Source organism: Centropristis striata, chromosome 13 (assembly GCF_030273125.1).
Source record: "Centropristis striata isolate RG_2023a ecotype Rhode Island chromosome 13, C.striata_1.0, whole genome shotgun sequence".
In the NCBI taxonomy this organism is placed as follows: Eukaryota; Metazoa; Chordata; class Actinopteri; order Perciformes; family Serranidae; genus Centropristis; species Centropristis striata.
In genome coordinates this window covers 36,869,558-36,889,557 of record NC_081529.1, presented here as the reverse complement: position 1 = coordinate 36,889,557, position 20,000 = coordinate 36,869,558, and the positions used below count along the sequence as shown (strand labels likewise).

Sequence of the window (20,000 nt, the reverse complement as noted above, 5' to 3'; positions counted from 1 at the left end):
TTGCACTCTGCACATTCCTCACTTAATTTGCACTAAGTTGTATATAGTATATTGTTAAATGTCTTTTTCTTAGATTGTTATTTTTTATATTTATCTTAAATTTTGTGTGAAATTTGTGTGGTCGGCTGAAACTAAGAAATTTCCCCACTGTGGTATTAATGAAGTCAATCTAATCTAATCTAATTTAGCTTTATTCACTTCTTATGTTGCATTACTATGTAATTCAGGGATGACGTTCATGTTGCTTAGCGTAATGCCCATAATCATTTAATATGAGATACTAACATGCAATATAGTATATCAGCTAATTGGGTTCATGTTAATGTACTTTTAGTGCAGCATACTGCGTAATGTGCTATCTCACCATTAGCATGCTAAGCTAAGATTTAACCCCTTTCTTCTGCATTGGTTTGATCCATTGAAAACAGTAAAAACTAAACTTTATTAACTGACAGCTAAACATAAAACGGACGGAAATATAGTTTTTATGTACTATTTAAGTTTACACTAGCAAGAGGCATTAGCATTAGCTACAAAATCCAATCTCGCACTATATGAATACATACTTCCTACAGGCCCTGCACTAGTGTTTTCTAAAACAGCTTGCAGAAATATAGTGCTTTCACCCCAGATCCAGCATTTCACATTTTTTTCCATCTATCATGACTCAGTCTCCTGGAGCTGCTCACCGTTTGGTTTGAGGAACTTCTTGGCGTGCAGGTAGCTCTCCAGCATGCGCTCATTGAACAGCATGTAGCCCATGGGCTCTGAGATGATGATGTCCACCTGCTCCGGCAGCGTCACCTCCTCCACCTTCCCCGGGATCACCACCACCCGCTCCCCCAGACGGTTACTGTTCACCAGCACCTGGAGGAAGAGTCCACCGTTAGACAGGAGCTGCAGCCGCACAGCACAGTGGAGCATCAGGGAGTCCGTGTAACCCAGGGGGCTCTAACTGGCGGCCTGCGGGCTAATTGTGGGCCTCGTGACGATATTTTGTGGCCCCCACTTTGATATGAAAGTTTAATGTGAGTTTTATATGAATGGCACTTTACTGTGTTGTGTGTGGAAGGTCCCTTTAATTACTGTTTTTGGTAAATTTGTGTCTTTTTTTTTTTTTAGCAATTTTGTGTCTTTTTTTAGTCATTGTGTCTTTTTTTAAGCAATTTTGTGTCTTTTTTTGGTCATTTTGTGTCTTTTTTTTTTATCAATTTTGTGTCCTTTTTTTTAAGCAATTTTTTGGTCATTTACTTTTTTTTCCTGTCATTTTGTGTCTTTTTTTTTTTTTAGCAATTTTGTGTCTTTTTTCTGTCATTTTGTGTCCTTTTTTTTTTTTTTTTAGCAATTTTGTGTCTTTTTTTAAGCAATTTTGTGTCTTTTTTTGGTCATTTTGTGTCTTTTCTTAGTCATTTTGTGTCTTTTTTTTGTCATTTTGTGTCTTTTTTTTAAGCAATTTTGTGTCTTTTTTTGGTCATTTTGTGTCTTTTTTTTAATCAATTTTGTGTCTTTTTTTTAGCAATTTTTTGGTCACTTACTTTTTTTTCCTGTCATTTTGTGTCTTTTTTTGGTCATTTTGTGTCTTTTTTTTTTTTTTTAGCAATTTTGTGTCTTTTTTTGGTCATTTTGTGTCTTTTTTTTTTTTAGCAATTTTGTGTCTTTTTTTAGCAATTTTGTGTCTTTTTTTAGCAATTTTGTGTCTTTTTTTTTTTTTTTAGCAATTTTGTGTCTTTTTTGGTGATTTTGTGTCTTTATTTTATAGTAATTTTGTGTCTTTTATGGTCATTTTGTGTCTTTTTTCAGTCATTTTGTGTCTCTTTCTGGTCATTTTGATACTGCCTCCAGCCTCCAGCCTCCTCCAGGTAATGTGAGTCTGAGTGCTGTAAGCGTGTCTCTGACCTCAGCGTGCTGAGCCATGGTGCTGGCCTCCACAGCGTACACCTTCCTGGCTCCTGCCTGGGCTGCAAAGAAAGAGAGGATCCCCGAACCACAGCCCACATCCAGAACCACCTGGAGAACAGACAGCAGGAATCACTCACTACCAGAACCTCACTGGGGAGGAGAACGTGGTGTACATTTATCAGTAACATGCATCAATCTGGTGCACTCTGAGAGCTAAATGAGAGCAAACACCTCACAGAACATTTGTCACAGTCGGGAGATACTAGAGATGCACCGAATAGCAAATTTTGGGCCGAAGCCGAATAAAAATCAAACACTTGACCGAATACCGAATGTGGTTGTTAAGTTTTTCATTTAAAAAAAAAAAATATTGCATGAATAAAATACATTTTTAGACATGATATTCAAACAAAATAAATGTTTATTTAATATTCTGACATTTGAATATTTGAATAGAAGTGCATTCCCAAAAGAACAAAGTAGTGCATAAAAGTGGATAAACAACCCACAACAAATGAATTATTATTGTCTTTTTGTAACTTGTTGTAACTGCTCTATTCTTGAAGTAAAATCAGCTGCACAGCCCAGACATTAACATGAGCTACAGACCTTGTTTCATCATGTTTCCTGCACTAAACAGGTTCTCCTTCATCTCAACACATTCACTGCTCTCAGCTCGTGTTAATGCATAAATGGCTGTTTATACCATAGACTGTATAAAATACATCTAAAGATTATTTATTAGGATTTACAGCCGATAGTAGTGATCATACTGGAACAATCATCGTCATGTATATAGACTAGGGCTGTGCCATATTGTATCGTTCACGATAATATCGGTATATTTTTTTTATGGTTAAAAAAAATGCATATCATGATATTGGCAACGTTCCTACTTCTTGATGTAGTGGTTAAAGTTGTTTTAATCACAAAAAGCTACTTACTCCCTGTTGCTAAACACATGCAACTTTCAAAATAAGAGCACAGTGTGTTGACAGAATCCACCACAGAACTTACAAGAAGACTGTCAAAATAAGATGCCTTAAATAAAACATACAAGAACCTTTATTCTCCTTTACAAAATGTCATTAAAATATGCCCCCAGAACCCCTAAATGGTTATTTTTTATTATTTTCTCATACTCTAGAGTCAAGAGTACATTTCTTTTATTTGGCAACTGTTGAGATTTGCACTTCACACTACATTTCAGATTTTTATTTATTTATACAGACTAAAAAAAATGATATTTCTATATCTTTTTAAGTATTTGGTAATATCGTGAAGAATATCGTTATCGCAAAAATAGCCTGAAATATCGTGATATTCTTTTAGGGCCATATCGCCCAGCCCTAATATAGACGATCTTTGGCTATAGATTACATTTCAATCAGAAAGGTTCATAGGAAACATCATTTTTTGGGTCCAAGACATTTTCAGTAGTCTGGTGTCTCTATTTTCTTTTTGTGCATTTGCACAAAAGAGTGCACGTGTTGGTGTGAGTAAAATGTATTACCATAAGTGAATTAATATTAAATGAATACCTTTCATGTGTAAGAATGCATGTTCTAATATAGACCATAGTCCTCTCCCACCCCCTCAGTGGGCTGGTGGTGGAGTTACCTTATCCTTGAAGTCCGTGTGGTTCTGCAGAATCGCTCTCTGGTAAGTTCCTGTCCGGACGTAGTCCTGCATCATGTTCTGTTGCTGAGAGAGGTAGCCATAAAACTGCAGAGAAGAAAACAGGAACACATGATGAGCTTGTTTATCTACAGGGTTCCTACACTCAGTCACTGGTCCAATCCAAGCACTTTTCAATGACTTTCCAGGTCCATTTCCAAGCTTTTCCAGCACCTTTCAACAGTTGTAAATGACATGTTTTAGATGAGGACTTCCATACTAAAAGGGGTCATTTCACTTCACCACACCACCAGCAATGGTATTACACTTTTAACAACTAAAAGTAGTTTAATAATCTCATTAAACCATGCTGGTATGGGAATCTAGGAGTAAAAGGAAGCTCACAAAAACCATCAACCAGCAGCTGGAGGAACTAAACACGAGCCAAACTAGGAGGAAAGAGCAGAAATACTTCAGGAGCCTCACATCCACTAGAACTAGAACAACTCCTTCAGTCAGAAGATACAGGGGAGCAACAAGAAACATCCAGAAACAAGAAGACGCAGGCAGAGTGGTCTTCATTTCACTTTAAATCGTTTTTCCATTGAAAATGCGGTTATCTGCCCCAAAGGCCTGATTTTGTTTTCACTGATAGCTAATCATCTCACAAACAGACTACCCCCTAACTGTTTTACTGTTCTTTCTACTTTAATTTTATTTCTTTACTATATTGTGTCGATATGTGTGTGCTTTTGAGAGACTTTTTCAAATTTGTACTATTCAAGTCATAGTGGTGAGCACACACACAGAAACTATGATGAATGATGTGGAAATGTTTGACACTAAAAACCAATAAAAAAGAAATAAAAAAAGAAAAAGAAAAAAAGAAAATGTGGTTATCTGTAGTCAGATTGCAAGAGAAATACAGGAATAATTTCAAGCATTTACAAGCACTTTATCCAAAATCAAAGCACTTTTCAAACCTTGAAATTCAACATTAAAATTCAAGCATTTTCAAGGATTTCAAGCACCCGTACCAACCCTGATCTAAATGAAGTCAAGATGGTAGAAACTAACTCTGGGTCCTCTATCTCCAACATAAAGACCGGAGTCACATTTGACTCCAGTCTTCCTTTGACCCACATCAGAAAAGTTGTCCACTCCTTTTCTTTCCATCTACGCTCCATCTCCAAAATCAGACCCATCTCATGTTGTTCCCAGAGTTCAAGTTCGTACAAATTCAAGCACTTTTCAAGCATTTTTAAGGTCCATTTTCAAGCTTTTCCAGCATCTTACAGCTGTGGTAAATTACATATTTCTTCCAATACATTCATACTGAAAATGATTATTTCACGTTTTCATTTCAGGTTCTCCAGTTAATTATATTTCTATTCTTTATCCAAAATTCAAGCACTTTTCAAACATTGAAAACAACATTAAAATTCAAGCATTTCCAGGGTTTCAAGCACCCTGAAAATCAGACCCACGTTGTTCCCCTCTGACCTGGAGAAAGTCTTCCACTCTCATATTCTCCCGTTTAGATTACTGTAACTGCCTCTATCTCCCAGAATGCCTTTCTCTCCTCCAGCTGGTTCAGCAGCTCGGCTTCTTACCGGTTCTAACAGACGACATCACGTCACCTGATTTTAGTTTCTTTGCTCCCTGCTGGTTTTAGGATTGATTTGAAGATTTTACTGATCACTTTTAAAGCTCTTTTAGGTCTGGATCCTAGCTGTTTACAGGGTTCCTACCAAGGTTATTAGAGTGAACGAAAATTAACAAAATAACAAAAACTTGAATTGAAAAAACATTTTCGTTAACTGAAATAAAAATAAAAACGAGTTTTGAAAAAAAGGATAACGAACTGAAACTGTATTTTTTGGTTACTAAACTAACTAAAACTAACTAAAATTATAGTGAAAATGTCCTTCGTTTTGGTCTTTGTCAACTTTTTTCATCCGTAAACCTTTTTGGTTGATATGAAATCTATTTCATCTATCTGGTTTTATGACTTAATAAACTTATTGGGGCTGAGATGGATCAGACAAAGGAAATAAAGGAAACATTTATAGTGACCTTATTGAATCTGGACCCAACAAATACCCCATTACACAACAACTACAACTAATTTTTTTTAAATCACAAATTTATGAGGAAAAAAGGGACAAATTTACGAGAAAAAAGTCACAAATTTACGAGAAAAAAGTCACAAATTTACAAGAAAAAAGTGACAAATTTATGAGAAAAAAATGACAAATTTATGACAAAAAGTGACACATTTACAAGAAAAAATTGACAAAAAGGCAACATTTATTGTGACCTTTTTTTTAAATCTGGCACCCAACAAATAACCCATTACAAAAAACTAAAACTAAAAAAAACAAAAACTAAGCATTTTTCAAAAATAAAAACTAATTAAAATAACAAACTCACTCTAAAAACTCATTAAAACTAACTGAATTTGAAAACAAAAAATCACAACGATATTAAAACTAAAACTAATGAAAAATCCAAATTGATTATAACCCTGGTTCGTACACTTTAGTAGTGGTCAAATTCAACCATTTTTCAAGGACTTTAAAGCCTAATTTTCAATCTTTTCCAGTATCTTCCACCTGTTGTAAACTGCATGTTTTAGATGAGTTCTTACAAAATAAAAGGGGAGATTTCACTGAACCAAACCAACAGAGATGGTATTACACTTTTAGGAGGAACGCTCTTCATTTCAGATAGGCTGCTCATTATTTTATACATTGATCATGTGATTATCTATAGTCTATAGATGGAGATAGTCAGATACAAGAGAAATACAGGAAGAATTTCAAGAATTTACAAGCACTTTATCCAAAATCAAAGCATTTTTTAAACCTTGAAAATACAACATTTAAAATCAAGCATTTTCAAGGACTTCAAGCACCCGTAGGAAGCCTGATTTAACAGAATGATGAAGTCCATAAGAACCAAAGACCTTCAGGTCTAATATCATTAACAGCCTCTCACCTGGAAGTACTGTACAGCAGAGGAGTCCTCTGTTCTGTCGCTGAACACTGAGCGCTCATTCACATGTCCACGACTGTTCTTCAGGAGGTTATAAAACGACTGAAAGTCTGGAAGACACACACACACACACACACACACACACAGGGAGAGTTAAACTGGAGCCCAGATCACACAGGATACATGCAGATATACAAGGACAGTTGGTAGAATGTTTGAACTGCTTCTCTTCCTTCCACAGTAACAGTTTTAAAGGTCTCAAACTCCAAAAACAGACGCTAAATGACAGAAAAAAAACTAAATTACTTAAAACAGACACAAAATGACCAAAAGAGACACAGAATGACAAAAAAAACCTAAATTCCTTAAAAAAAAGAAACAAAATGACCAAAAAAGGACACAGGATTATTTTAAAAAGGACACAAAATTATTAAAAAAAAGACAAAAAAATTACCAAAAAAAACTCAGAATTACCAAAAGAGACAAAAAATTATTTAAAAAAAAAGACATAAAATCATTAAAAGACAATTATTTTTTTAAAAAGACACAAAATGACTGAAAAAAACACAAAATTACTTTTAAAAAAAGACACAAAATGACAGAAAAAAAACTAAATTACTTAAAAAAGACACAAAATGACCAAAAGAGACACAGAATGACAAAAAAACCTAAATTACTTTAAAAAAAAAGAAACAAAATGACCAAAAAAGGACACAGGATTATTTTAAAAAAGACACAAAATTATTTTTAAAAAAGACACAAAATGACTGAAAAAAAGACACAAACTTGCTAAAAAAAAAAAAAAGACACAAAATGACAGAAAAAAAACTAAATTACTTAAAAAAGACACAAAATGACCAAAAGAGACACAGAATGACAAAAAAACCTAAATTACTTTAAAAAAAAAGAAACAAAATGACCAAAAAAGGACACAGGATTATTTTAAAAAAGACACAAAATTATTTTTTAAAAAAGACAAAAAAATTACCAAAAAAGACATAAAATCATTAAAAAAGACACAAAATTATTTTTTTAAAAAGACACAAAATGACTGAAAAAAAAGACACAAACTTGCTAAAAAAAAAAAGACACAAAATGACTGAAAAAAACACTAAATTACTTTTAAAAAAAGACACAAAATGACTGAAAAAAGACACAAAAGTACAAAAAAAGACATAAAATTACAAAAAAGACACATTATTAAAAAAAGACACAAAATTACCAAAACAGTAATTAAAGGGACCTTCCACACACAACACGGTAAAGTGCCATTCATATAAAACTCAGATTAAACTTTCATATCAAGGTGGGGGCCACAAAATATCGTCACGAGGGCCACAATTGGCCCGCGGGCCGCCAGTTTGAGACCCCTGGTTTGGAGCATTCCTCTCTACACATCATTCACTCAGTTAGGTCAGTTCATATAAAGAACATTAATTTTACTAGTGTATTCCATGTGTATTTGGTGAAGGTCTTAAAGTTAAAAGCTCTGAGTCCATCCTGTAGCTGGTGATTTACCCTCAGATGTGAAACTCTGAGTTTCTGCTTCCAGAACAGCTGATGTGAGTCAGTTCAGTCAACCCAGAGGAGGGTCAGGCTGAGTTATGTGTGTGCTCCACTACTATAAAAAGGCAGCATTAATGGAGCTGCGATATTATAAGTCACCATGGCAACAGCTAAAACAAATCGTTGAATGGGAAATACTCACAAGAACGTATAACACGAGTTAGAACATATTTTTAGAAAGAAAAAGCTACACGGTGAGAGAAGAGAATTATGTTTATCACAAGTATAATATTACAGGTCAAAGCTAGCAGAATGGCACTGAACCTAAACTTTATTAATTGAGTTGTAATCCTGGAAGCAGCTGAAAGTGAAATCTAAGAACAGAGTTCAGGTGGGACTGAGGTGTAACAGGCTCATGGTATCCAGATTTATTGGTGTGTGTTACTTATATCAGGGATGGGCATCTTAAATGCTGCAGGGCCTCAGTTTATCATGTCCACTACCACAGGGCCACATATAGGAGCATCACTTCACCAGATATGATGAAACTGACATTTAAATATGTTTCCAGTGCAGTAACTTAACATATTTCATGCTCTAATGCATGTTTAACAGTAGAAATAGGAATACAAAAGGTTTGAAGCTAATAAAAAATAACCACTTACTGTGATTTCTTTTTTTTCAGTGCAAGAACAGCAGACCAACATTAATTACAAGAAGTCATTTTGTGCATTTTTACACTGCACTTTTAAGATTTCATGCTCAAATGCATGTAGTTGTACTGAGGGCCACTTCAGGTGAGGGTGAGGGCCGTATGTGGCCCCCGGGCCTCCTGTTGCCCATCCCTGTTTTACATCATACAATGTCGTACAGTGTCCTACATACAGTAATTATTTAATTGCAAACATCCCGATAAAAGTGTCACATTCCAATAACACATGCTTCCCTCTAATGTTTCAAGTAGGCTCCACCCAAATACTTCTTTTATTTTTATAAATTGACATCATGTGCAATCATTCGCCTCAATTAGTATGTTTTAGAATTCTGGGAGTAAGTCATAAAGTTAATTGAATTTGATTCTTGTGGACTGTTTATGGGGAAATAAACAAACAAAGCAAACACAACTTTGAAATAATCAAACTTTGTTTCTTAATTACAAGAAGTCATTTTGTGCATTTTTACGCTGAACTTTTAAGATTTCGTGCTCAGATGCATGTAGTTGTACTGAGGGCCACTTCAGGTGAGGGTGAGGGCCGTATGTGGCCCCCGGGCCTCCAGTTGATCACCCCTGACTTCCATCGAGCATGCAACAGTGTGAGTGTGTGGTGTGAGTACCTGCAGGTGAGGAGAACTGCAGCAGGACGCTGTTGCAGCCCAGCGTGATGATGAATGACTGCTTCCCTACGCGGCTGCACTCAGTCTCTCTGGAAACAGAACACTTGAACACACTGGCCTCCTCTCCTGGAAGGAAAAGGTTCAAACACAAAGAAAACTGAGCTCAATGTCGCTTAACCCTATAAAGCCAAGTGTATCATATTAGATACAGTAATTTTTGAGACCTCTACATCATCAAAAACCTGATGTATACATGTGTTGAAGATAAACAAACTGAGCAACAAATTGCACAAAAATATCGGATGTAGCAAAAATGATATGCAGGTTCCACAAATGAATCAGTCATTGCTGCATTAAAAAACTTCATACCAGCAGATGTATGATGTTGTGTTATATGGAAAAAATATGTATTTTGCATGTTTGAGGAAAAAGGAAAAGTTAAAAATGTTGTTGTTTGATGTTTTTGTTAGTTCAAGAAAAACAAACTGTGAGCAACAAATTGCACAAAAAGACCTGATGTATCAAATATGATACAAATTAGAATTCATATATGCAATTTATTTATTTTTTTTAAATTCGTCAGCAAGTTAATAAGCACTCGGTTTTAAAAAAAATTGAATTTTCTGGCAATTATTTCATGGTTCAGGCTTTATAGGGTTAAACTTGACTTTTTTTTCTTCTACACATTTAATTTTTTAAACTGGACAAACAAAGCACAAAGTAAGTGGCTCAGTTACTGACACAACATATCCATTAGGGATGGATACCGAATTTGGTACTTTTATAGGTACGGACCAAATTCCGTCGGTACTACCGAGAACCGATTCATGTAAAATCAAACGGTACCATGTTTTGGTACCTAAACGGCGTTAACTTTAAACTGATCATTGATTCAACCTGTTTTCATCTGACGTCTTTGATTAACAAGCGTGCTGACGATCGCACTATTTTTTATTATTTTTATTTACCGCCTGGTCTGGTCCTGTCTGCTCACCGCGGCCACTAGCTGCTGCCCTCTTCCGCCCCAGCGCAGAGACCAACAGCCAGCTCTAGGCCTGCTAGCCGCCAGCTGCTATCTCTCCAATGTCTTAATTAGATTTTATTATTAAACAAATGAACATTTATTACCACATAAACAAACGCAAAAGTACCAAAAATTGGTACCGTTGAGTACCGGTACTGATTCCCAGGTACCGGGTATCAGTACCGGGTATCGGTACCGTATCGGTTCAAATGTGAAAGGTACCCATCCCTAATATCCATTCAGCTTTAAAACTGGATTTTTTTTTTAGCATTTTGAGTGACACCTCAACAGACTCTTTTCTTGCTGCAAGGCACAAGTTTGTCCTTTTCATATCAGATTCAACAGTTCGCTGCTGTGTGACGAGCTGCTCTTTATCTCCCGTCTGCTGCTCACAAACTGTAGAGGGAAATGTGCTCGATTTTAGGAACTTGAAAAATAACTGAAGTGAATTGAAAGATCAAAGACACTTATTACTCTCAGATAGGCCTGTCACTATAACAAATATTTTAGGACGATATCTTTTCCTGGAAACTTTCACTTTTTAGGACCATTATTAGGACAGACAGACTTTAAGCCAACTGTTTTAACTGAACATGTAAATCTATAAAAACACTTCTATATTATATACAGACTTCCATTTTAACAGCTCTGTCCTACAGAGTCTAACTGCAGCAACTATCAAAGGGTTAAACTGAGAAAAACGGCTTTAAAGTTTTTTAACTGTCCAGCCAAATGTGTTATAGGTAAGTTTAGTGATATGAACTTATTTCTACAAGTATTGATGATGTCATTTTTATGATAAAAAGTCATGATGGTTCATTTGACCTTTGACCCCAAAAATGTAGTTTCTGCACTCTTGTTTTACTGTAAAAGCTTCTAATAGTGATGTTGTTGTCTTCTTTCAGCTTTTATATTTAGTTTTCAGTGAATAAACATTTTCAAATTTACTTTCCTAGAAGTGTATTTAAGTGTTTAACAACTCTATTCAAAGATTTGTGTTTTTTAGTCTTAATATTCTAAAGAAATGTTATATTTTAGTCTTAATATAATTCTATCTCACTTTTTTACTTGATCTCTATCTAGATAATAATTTCCCTTTCAAATAAACTTAGAATTTCTATTATTTTCATGTTTAAATTAGTATATATATCCAAAGCAGACTGTGGTAAGTGTAATTACTGCTTGGTTTGAGTTGGATTTTGTGGTTTTTATGTCATTATTTCTCTGAAATAAAGCAAAATTGAAATCTAAAACTTTGTCACAAGATAAAACAGATATCAAGGAGTTCATATTTAGTTATAACTCCATTTTGACCATAAATGTAGCTACTGCAGTTAGACTCTGAAGGGCAGAGCTGCTCACGGTAGTTTTATCTAACAAACAGGAGTAAATTGTGGCTTTGTTACAGACTATTTTCAGCAGATGAATCCACATCTGTTGCTCTAGTTGGTATTTGTGGGAGCAGGAAGCTAAATGTGGCTTTGAGTCAAAATAAACTGCTGTGTGTGTGTGTGTGTGTGTGTGTGTGTGTGTGTGTGTGTGTGTGTGTGTGTGTGTGTGTGTGTGTGTGGCTTACTGATGAGATAAATCAGGCGGTGACAGACACACTATACCTGTTCATAGATACATGAACTTTATTACATGATTTAACTATAATCTAGTCTCCCCTTGTCTGCCACATGTTATTTTATAGAGGGCAGAACACTGCAGTAAAGAGGTCAATTCACTTTTATGCTATATTTCAATATCAATTTTCTGAAGAGATTATTTTGTAGCTTAAAAAGTAGTTTACTAGTTTTAACTATTATTTGCATGAGAGCAGAGAAAAGGATTGTAGAACCTGATAATGTAATAACTTCCCGATAATGTAATAAAGTGCATTTCCCAAAGATGCAATACACTTTTTTTTTTACCAATAATGTAATAAAGTATTACATTAATGGAGGTTATTACATTATCAGGTTTGCCTTCATTTCTCAAGTCCTGATAATGTAATATTTCCCCAATTACGGGTCAAAAGTTAATAAACATTCAACTTTGATGAATTAATGTTGTACTTTATTACATTATTGGTAAAAAGTGTATTACATTATTGGGAAATGCACTTTATTACATTATCGGGAAGTTATTACATTATCAGGTTTTATTACATTTTCAATGGACTCAAGTGCAGATTTTTATTACATTATCGGGAATTTATTACATTATCAGGTTCTACAAGGATAGCAGGAGAACAAGGGTCAAGTCTTGTGTAATCAATACATATTTTATTGTAGCTCTGATAGATGTGATTTTAGCATTAACATCCTTCAGTGTGGTGCCATGCATGAATTTACTAGAATTTATTTAATTTAAAAAAAACGTGTGGATGTAAAAAAAATATCTTTAGTGATTATATTACTTGGTGATTACAGGCGGCAACCTCCTGGTCTGATCAGGGAGGCAAACCAGGAAGTGCCTTAAGCTGCATTCTACCAAAAAGGCCAACAGCAGGGGGCGCTAGGTTTGGCTGCAGAAGCATTTTGGTCCATTCATTTCAATGCAAAACGAGAAAACTTCTCAGTTGATTTATGACCTCAGAAATGTTTTTCAGGACAACACTATGGTCTCAATCACTAGTAAAACATGTTCTTCAAGACAATCTGATGTTAATAGTTCTAATAATGGCCCCATTTAGAAGAAAATAGAAGATAAAGAATCGTATGATTTGGGGCGGGGCTACCTTTGATTGACAGGTCACTAACAAGGAGACTTATTATTTCCTAAGGACGAAGACACGGGACTGTTAAGTCAATGCAGCAATGATGACACATGCTTCCACACAGTGAAAGAACATGGTGTGCTGACGACAGCAGAATTAAACTCATCATTTCCTGTCTTCAAATAGTTTGAGTTTCTAAACTCCTAATTTGCCAACAAAGGCCAAGAAACACAACTAAAAAGGAAGTAGTTGTCATAATGGATGTAAACCTCACAGAATTACAGAAGTGCAATGTTTTGTGTGCAACGTTTGCAGTGTTCGCAATCATTTGCAGCTTTGCCATACATGTGTCTCTGTTTGCAGTCCTGTTAGGGTTGTCAAAAGTATCGATACTAAAACGTTGTATCCGGATACAATACTCATTTTCAAAAGTATCGAGTACCTGAAGCTTGTTATTATAGTTGCAGTTTATTTTTGCACAACTGTTTTTATTATAAATATTTAACCTGTGGTTCTGTTCATTTTTATATGTTGCATTTTTCTGGTTAATAAAAATATTTCTGTTAAGTTTTGGGGTCTTTGTTTTTATCCTGGTGGTATCGAGTATCGAATATTTTCCTGAGTATCGGTATCAAGTTGAACATTTTAGTATCGTGAAAACCCTAAGTCCTGGTTACAGTCCCTAACTTGTGATTTGTGTGTGGTGTCCTTTTTTTGTTTGTTTGTTTGTTTGTTGGATGGGTGCATGTCTTATTTGGTTATTTATTTAATATTTATCTTTTTTGCACTGTCGGGAGAGCTGTGCCTCAATTTCGTTGTGCTAATGTATTTTTTTGCAATGACAATAAAGATTCTATTCTATTTTTCTTCTACACTAGCTCATGAAAATATTTGTAGAAAGCCCAGTCAGAGCTAATCCAGCAGCTATTAAAGGATCAAGAGCCCTTCAGATTAACACAGATCAATGTTCTGGGACAGAAGGCAGCCACGCACCTCACTTCAACCACTGATGACCAAAGTGTGTGAGAAAACATGAAGCTAAGGTGATCCGGACTAACGGCAGGTCTTAACCTGTTTCATATTCACAAAATACAAACGTCATCTCATCAAACATGACACACACAAAGTGTCAAAAGTTCACTTGAGGAACACTTTCCTTTTTTTTTTACCTTCCAACTCTGGTTTTCATTCTAGTGTGACTATATTTTATTTGTGCTTGTGTGTTTAGCGTAACAATTTTGGTTATTTTAGGTATTTTTTTAGTCATTTTGTGTCTTTTTTTGGTCATTTTGTGTCTTTTTTAGTCATTTTGTGTCTTTTTTGGTCATTTTGTGTCTTTTTTTGGTCATTTTGTGTCTTTTTTAGTCATTTTGTGTCTTTTTTAGTCATTTTGTGTCTTTTTTTAGTCATTTTGTGTCTTCTTCTGGGGTTTTTTTGGTCATTTTGTCTTCTCATTTTGTGTCTTTTTTGGCTATTTTGTGTCTTTTTTGGTTTTTTTGGGTCTTTCTTGGTCATTTTGTGTCTTTTTTAGTCCTTTTGTGTCTTCTTCTGGGGTTTTTTGGTCATTTTGTGTCTTTTTTTTGTCATTTTGTGTCTTCTTCTGTGGTTTTTTTTGGTCATTTTGTCTTCTCATTTTGTGTCTTTTTTGGTCATTTTGTGTCTTTTTTAGTCCTTTAATCCAACATAAAATGTGATTTTTACTTTACTTTTTACAAATGTGACCAAAGGTGTCAAATCTACCATATAAGAGGGTTCCATCCAGTTCTATCATTTGATACTAAATCTATTTGAGCTTGTCTCCAGTTTTACTTGGTATATCATCATCATGAAGTGTCAAAAGTTCATCTGAGGAACACTTTCCATTTTTTTTTACCGTCATCTACATAATCATAAAACAAGATCATTAAAAGAACAAAGACCGATCAATAGAGCTTTGGAAAGAAGCCAACAACAACAGACGTGATGTGAAATATCAAAATTTAGGAACGTAAACAATACATTTTCCTTAGTGACTGAAAAATGCTCACATCTTTCAAACTAAAGCCCTCCAGTTTAGATCAGACTCTCAATCTGTTGTTCACACCCAAACCCAGGTGACCCTGATCATCTGGGATGTGTTAACAGAATCCACCACAGAATTTACAAGAAGACTGTCAAAATAAGAGCCTTAAATAAAACATACAAGAACCCTTATCCTCCTTTACAATAGTTCATTAAAATATGCAATGATTCAGATGGAATAGTGGCATTAGAATGTGTGAGAGACACCAAATTTAGGCTTTTAGGGCAAAAATTTATCCGGCCCCCAACTCTGTGATTATTGCATCAAAAGCTGCAGATTTTTATTACGTTTGTGGGATTATTGCATTAAAAGCTGCAGATTTTTATTACGTTTGTGCGATTTTTGCATAAAAGCTGCAGATTTTTATTATATTTGTGGGATTATTGCATTAAAAGCTGCAGATTTTTATTACGTTTGTGGGATTATTGCATTAAAAGATGCAGATTTTTATTACGTTTGTGCGATTTTTGCATAAAAGCTGCAGATTTTTATTACATTTGTGGGATTATTGCATTCGAAACCACAGATTTTTATTACGTTTGTGCGATTTTTGCATAAAAGCTGCAGATTTTTATTATATTTGTGGGATTATTGCATTAAAAGCTGCAGATTTTTATTACGTTTGTGGGATTATTGCATTAAAAGATGCAGATTTTTATTACGTTTGTGCGATTTTTGCATAAAAGCTGCAGATTTTTATTACATTTGTGGGATTATTGCATTCGAAACCACAGATTTTTATTATGTTTGTGGGATTATTGCATTAAAAACTGCAGATTTTTATTACGTTTGTGGGATTATTGCATTAAAAGCTGCAGATTTTTATTACGTTTGTGGGACTATTGCATTAAAAGCTGCAGGTTTTTATTACGTTTGTAGAATTTTTGCATTAAAAACTGCAGATTTTTATTACGTTTGTGGGATTATTGCATAAAAGCTGCAGATTTTTATTACATTTGTGGGACTATTGCATTAAAAACTGCAGATTTTTATTACGTTTGTGGGATAGTTGCATTAAAAACTGCAGATTTTTATTATGTTTGTGGGATAATTGCAATAAAAGCTGCAGATTTTTATTACGTTTGTGGGATTATTGCATTAAAAACTGCAGATTTTTATTAAATTTGTGGGATTATTGCATTAAAAGATGCAGATTTTTATTGCATTTGTGGGATGATTGCATTCAAAACCGCAGATTTTTGTTACGTTTGTGGGATTTTTGCATTAATAGTTGCAGATTTTTATTACGTTTGTGGGATTTTCGCATTAAAAACTGCATATTTTTATTACGTTTGTGGGATTATTGCATTAAAAACTGCAGATTTTCATTAAATTTGTGGGATTATTGCATTAAAAGATGCAGATTTTTATTGCATTTGTGGGATGATTGCATTCAAAACCGCAGATTTTTGTTACGTTTGTGGGATTTTTGCATTAATAGTTGCAGATTTTTATTACGTTTGTGGGATTTTCGCATTAAAAGATGCAGATTTTTATTACGTTTGTGGGATTATTGCATTAAAAGCTGCAGATTTGTATTACGTTTGTGGGATTTTTGCATGAAAAACTGCAGATTTTTGTTATGTTTGTGGGATTATTGCATTAAAAGCTGCAGATTTGTATTACGTTTGTGGGATTTTTGCATGAAAAACTGCAGATTTTTGTTATGTTTGTGGGATTATTGCATTAAAAGCTGCAGATTTGTATTACATTGGCGGGCGTTACGAGGTCTATAATGAATGTGGCTGTGCTTTTCTTTAAAGATGAGCCTCTGAGCGGAGGAGGAGGCCTGCAGCAGCTGTTTCTTTTCAGCGGGACATCCCATTGAATGAGAGCAGCGTCTCTGCCTCCACACAGGAGGGTCCCGGGCCGGCTATTGTTCCAATGAGAACAAAGATGAATGCATAAGTAATGAGGGCCTGGACTCCACACACACACCACTAGAAACACCAGGACCACTCCAAGCAGAAAGTAGAAAGATGCTTTAGAAGTTCATGTGTTTTTACCACTTAATGGGTTAATAACGGTAACTCTATGGAGTTTTGTTCTATCTCCTCCATGTCTGACTCCTTCCATCCTGCCTGTATTCACCACTTAAAACATGTTTAAATGCCATGTGGGTATATTTTTCACCTATATGACCTGATCATTTATTTTTTAATTCTGACTTACTGGATCAACATTTAGAACCAAAAAGAAGCAAAGAACATAAATGTGATAATGTGATTGTGTGTGATCCTGTCATCAACTCTGGTTTTTATTCTAGTGGGACTCTTAGCTTAACAATTTTGGTTATTTTATGTATTTTTTAGTCATTTTGTGTCTTTTTTGGTCATTTTGTGTCTTTTGATGTGTCTTTTTTAGTCATTTTGTGTCTTTTTTTGGTCATTTTGTGTCTTTTTTGGTCATTTTGATGTGTCTTTTTTAGTCATTTTGTGTCTTTTGATGTGTCTTTTTTAGTCATTTTGTGTCTTTTTTGGTCATTTTGTGTCTATTGATGTGTCTTTTTTAGTCATTTTGTGTCTTTTTTTAGTCATTTTGTGTCTTTTGATGTGTCTTTTTTAGTCATTTTGTGTCTTTTTTGGTCATTTTGTGTCTTTTTTGGTCATTTTGTGTCTTTTGTTGTGTCTTTTTTAGTCATTTTGTGTCTTTTTTTAGTCATTTTGTGTCTTTTTTAGTCATTTTGTGTCTTTTTTTTGTCATTATTTGTCTTTTTTTGGTCATTTTTAGTCCTTTAGTCCAACATAAAATGTCAAAAAAAAAACTTTTTTTACTTTCAAAACACTATCATGCTCAATAAAGAATTGTAAATGTGTCAAATGTGACCAAAGGTGTCAAATCTACCATATAAGAGGGTTCCATCCAGTTCTATCATTTGATACTAAATCTATTTGAGCTTGTCTCCAGTTTTACTTGGTATATCATCATCAAACTGAAACTGGCCTCATGGAGTTTACAGCCAGAACTTTAGAGGTAAATGTACAGTATAGTGCTAGGGTAGAGCAGTGGCAACCCCCCGGATCGTGGTGCACGGCGGGATGTTGCCACTGATGTCCTCTGGTCCAAACAAGCTACCACACACACTCTAAACAGCACAATAACAACAAAGATGCATTATAAGTCTATGTTGTCACACTGTTAAAATAATCGCCGAAGTCATTTTTTGTCAAAATAGTTTTTTTTGCTTAAATCATCTCATCATGACGCAATAATGGCCTATGTCAAGTGTGTGATTTAAGGGGATTTATAATGCCTAAGTCAAAATAAAATGTGACTTTGGTATGGTAACACTTTATTTTGAAGGTGTCTACATAAGAGTGACATGAGCGTGTCATAAACATGACATGGGATGTGTCATGAACATTAATGACACTTTGAAGTAACATTAATGCTCATGATACTTGTCATGTCATGTTTCTGACAGGCTTGTGTCACTCTTATGTAGACACCTTCAAAATAAAGTGTTACCATATCTTGCTTAAGTCACAAAGGCATGTTCAAAAAATTGCCTAAGTCATTTATTTCTCTTAAGTTACATAATTTACACACAGTGTTATTACTGTGCCAACAGCCATCCTTTGTTACATCCTTTTTGAGTGAAATGATCAATAAATGTCATATGTTACACTTTTAGTGAAGTTTTTTGTGTTTCCTGCAAAACTTGATAAAATGAGTTAGGAGATTATTTTAACAGGGTGACGATGTGTTTTTATCGTTAAATGGGTTAATCCTCTGGGGACTATGATCACGCTGGCGTGATCAGATAAAGTAGCTTTTTTTTTTTAAAGCGGCGTAATAAAAAACGAGGGTGACGTGGAGCGCTGCTGTCCACTTCACTCCAAATTACAGACTTGAAACTTTCTCCAGTTTTTTGTTTGACGTTCCGAGGTCATTTAAAACCAAAGATATGATCGTTTTAATTTGACAATATAAAAATACTTATTCAAGTGTAAAAGTAGGATGGGACGAGGCAGGCGTGGCATTCTGTAAAAATGGAAAAAAAGAGTCTAATCATCTTACACTGTTCCGATAAAAAAGCATGTTTTTATGGTATAGTTTTATTTATAGTCTTATTATATTAGAATTTTACCTTTATATGTTCATATTTGTAACCCATGTTTACATTTTTAAGGTCTTAAACAGTTCATTGAGCACATTTGTGCTTTTTATTGTCATAAATAGTAACATTTTATTTAAGATTTCATGATTTTTTTGTATTTTTGGCCTCAATATGTTAAAAAAAAGTGGGTTAAAGTGAAAAAATAATAGTCAGATAGTGTTGAAGTTGTGCTGAGAAAATACCAAACATGAGTATAGTAAATATTATGCGGTTTATGAAGAGCAAATAGGCCCAGAGGGTTAATAAGGAGAACTGTCTGAATGTGGCAGCTACCGTAGAGCAGCTGTTCTCAACCTTGGGGTCGGGACCCCAATTGGGGTCTTGAGATGATTTCTGGGGGTCACCAAATCATTTAGGAAGTCAGCTCTGTCTCCACTGTGTTAAAGTGTTCATGTGTTTTAGTCTTTTTGATCACTTAATGTCTTTTTTTTTGTCATATTGTGTCTTTTTGTGGTCAATTTGTGTCTTTTTTAGTCATTTTGTGTCTTTTTTGTTTGATCACTTTGTGGTCAATTTGTGTCTTTTTTTAGTCATTTTTTTGTCTTTTTTTTTTTATCATTTTGTGGTCAATTTGTGTCTTTTTTAGTCATTTTGTGTCTTTTTTTTTTTGATACATTTTGTGGTCAATTTGTTTCTTATTTTAGTCATTTTGTTTCCTTTTTTTGGTCATTTTCTGTCTTTTTTTTAATCATTTTCTGTCTTTTTTTGTGATTTTGTTTCTTCTTCTGGTCATTAGTCC

The 20,000-nt window shown here is 34.5% G+C and overlaps 1 protein-coding gene across 1 annotated transcript in view; it reads right to left on the bottom strand.

The window, feature by feature from the left end:
• Positions 1-20,000, bottom strand: part of carm1 (coactivator-associated arginine methyltransferase 1) — a 37,187-nt gene that overhangs the window by 16,325 nt on the left and 862 nt on the right. Inside the window, 5 exon segments of the mRNA XM_059348672.1 lie at positions 690-867; positions 1,897-2,007; positions 3,520-3,624; positions 6,517-6,623; positions 9,355-9,480. Of these exon segments, the coding sequence (XP_059204655.1) occupies positions 690-867; positions 1,897-2,007; positions 3,520-3,624; positions 6,517-6,623; positions 9,355-9,480 (627 nt within the window).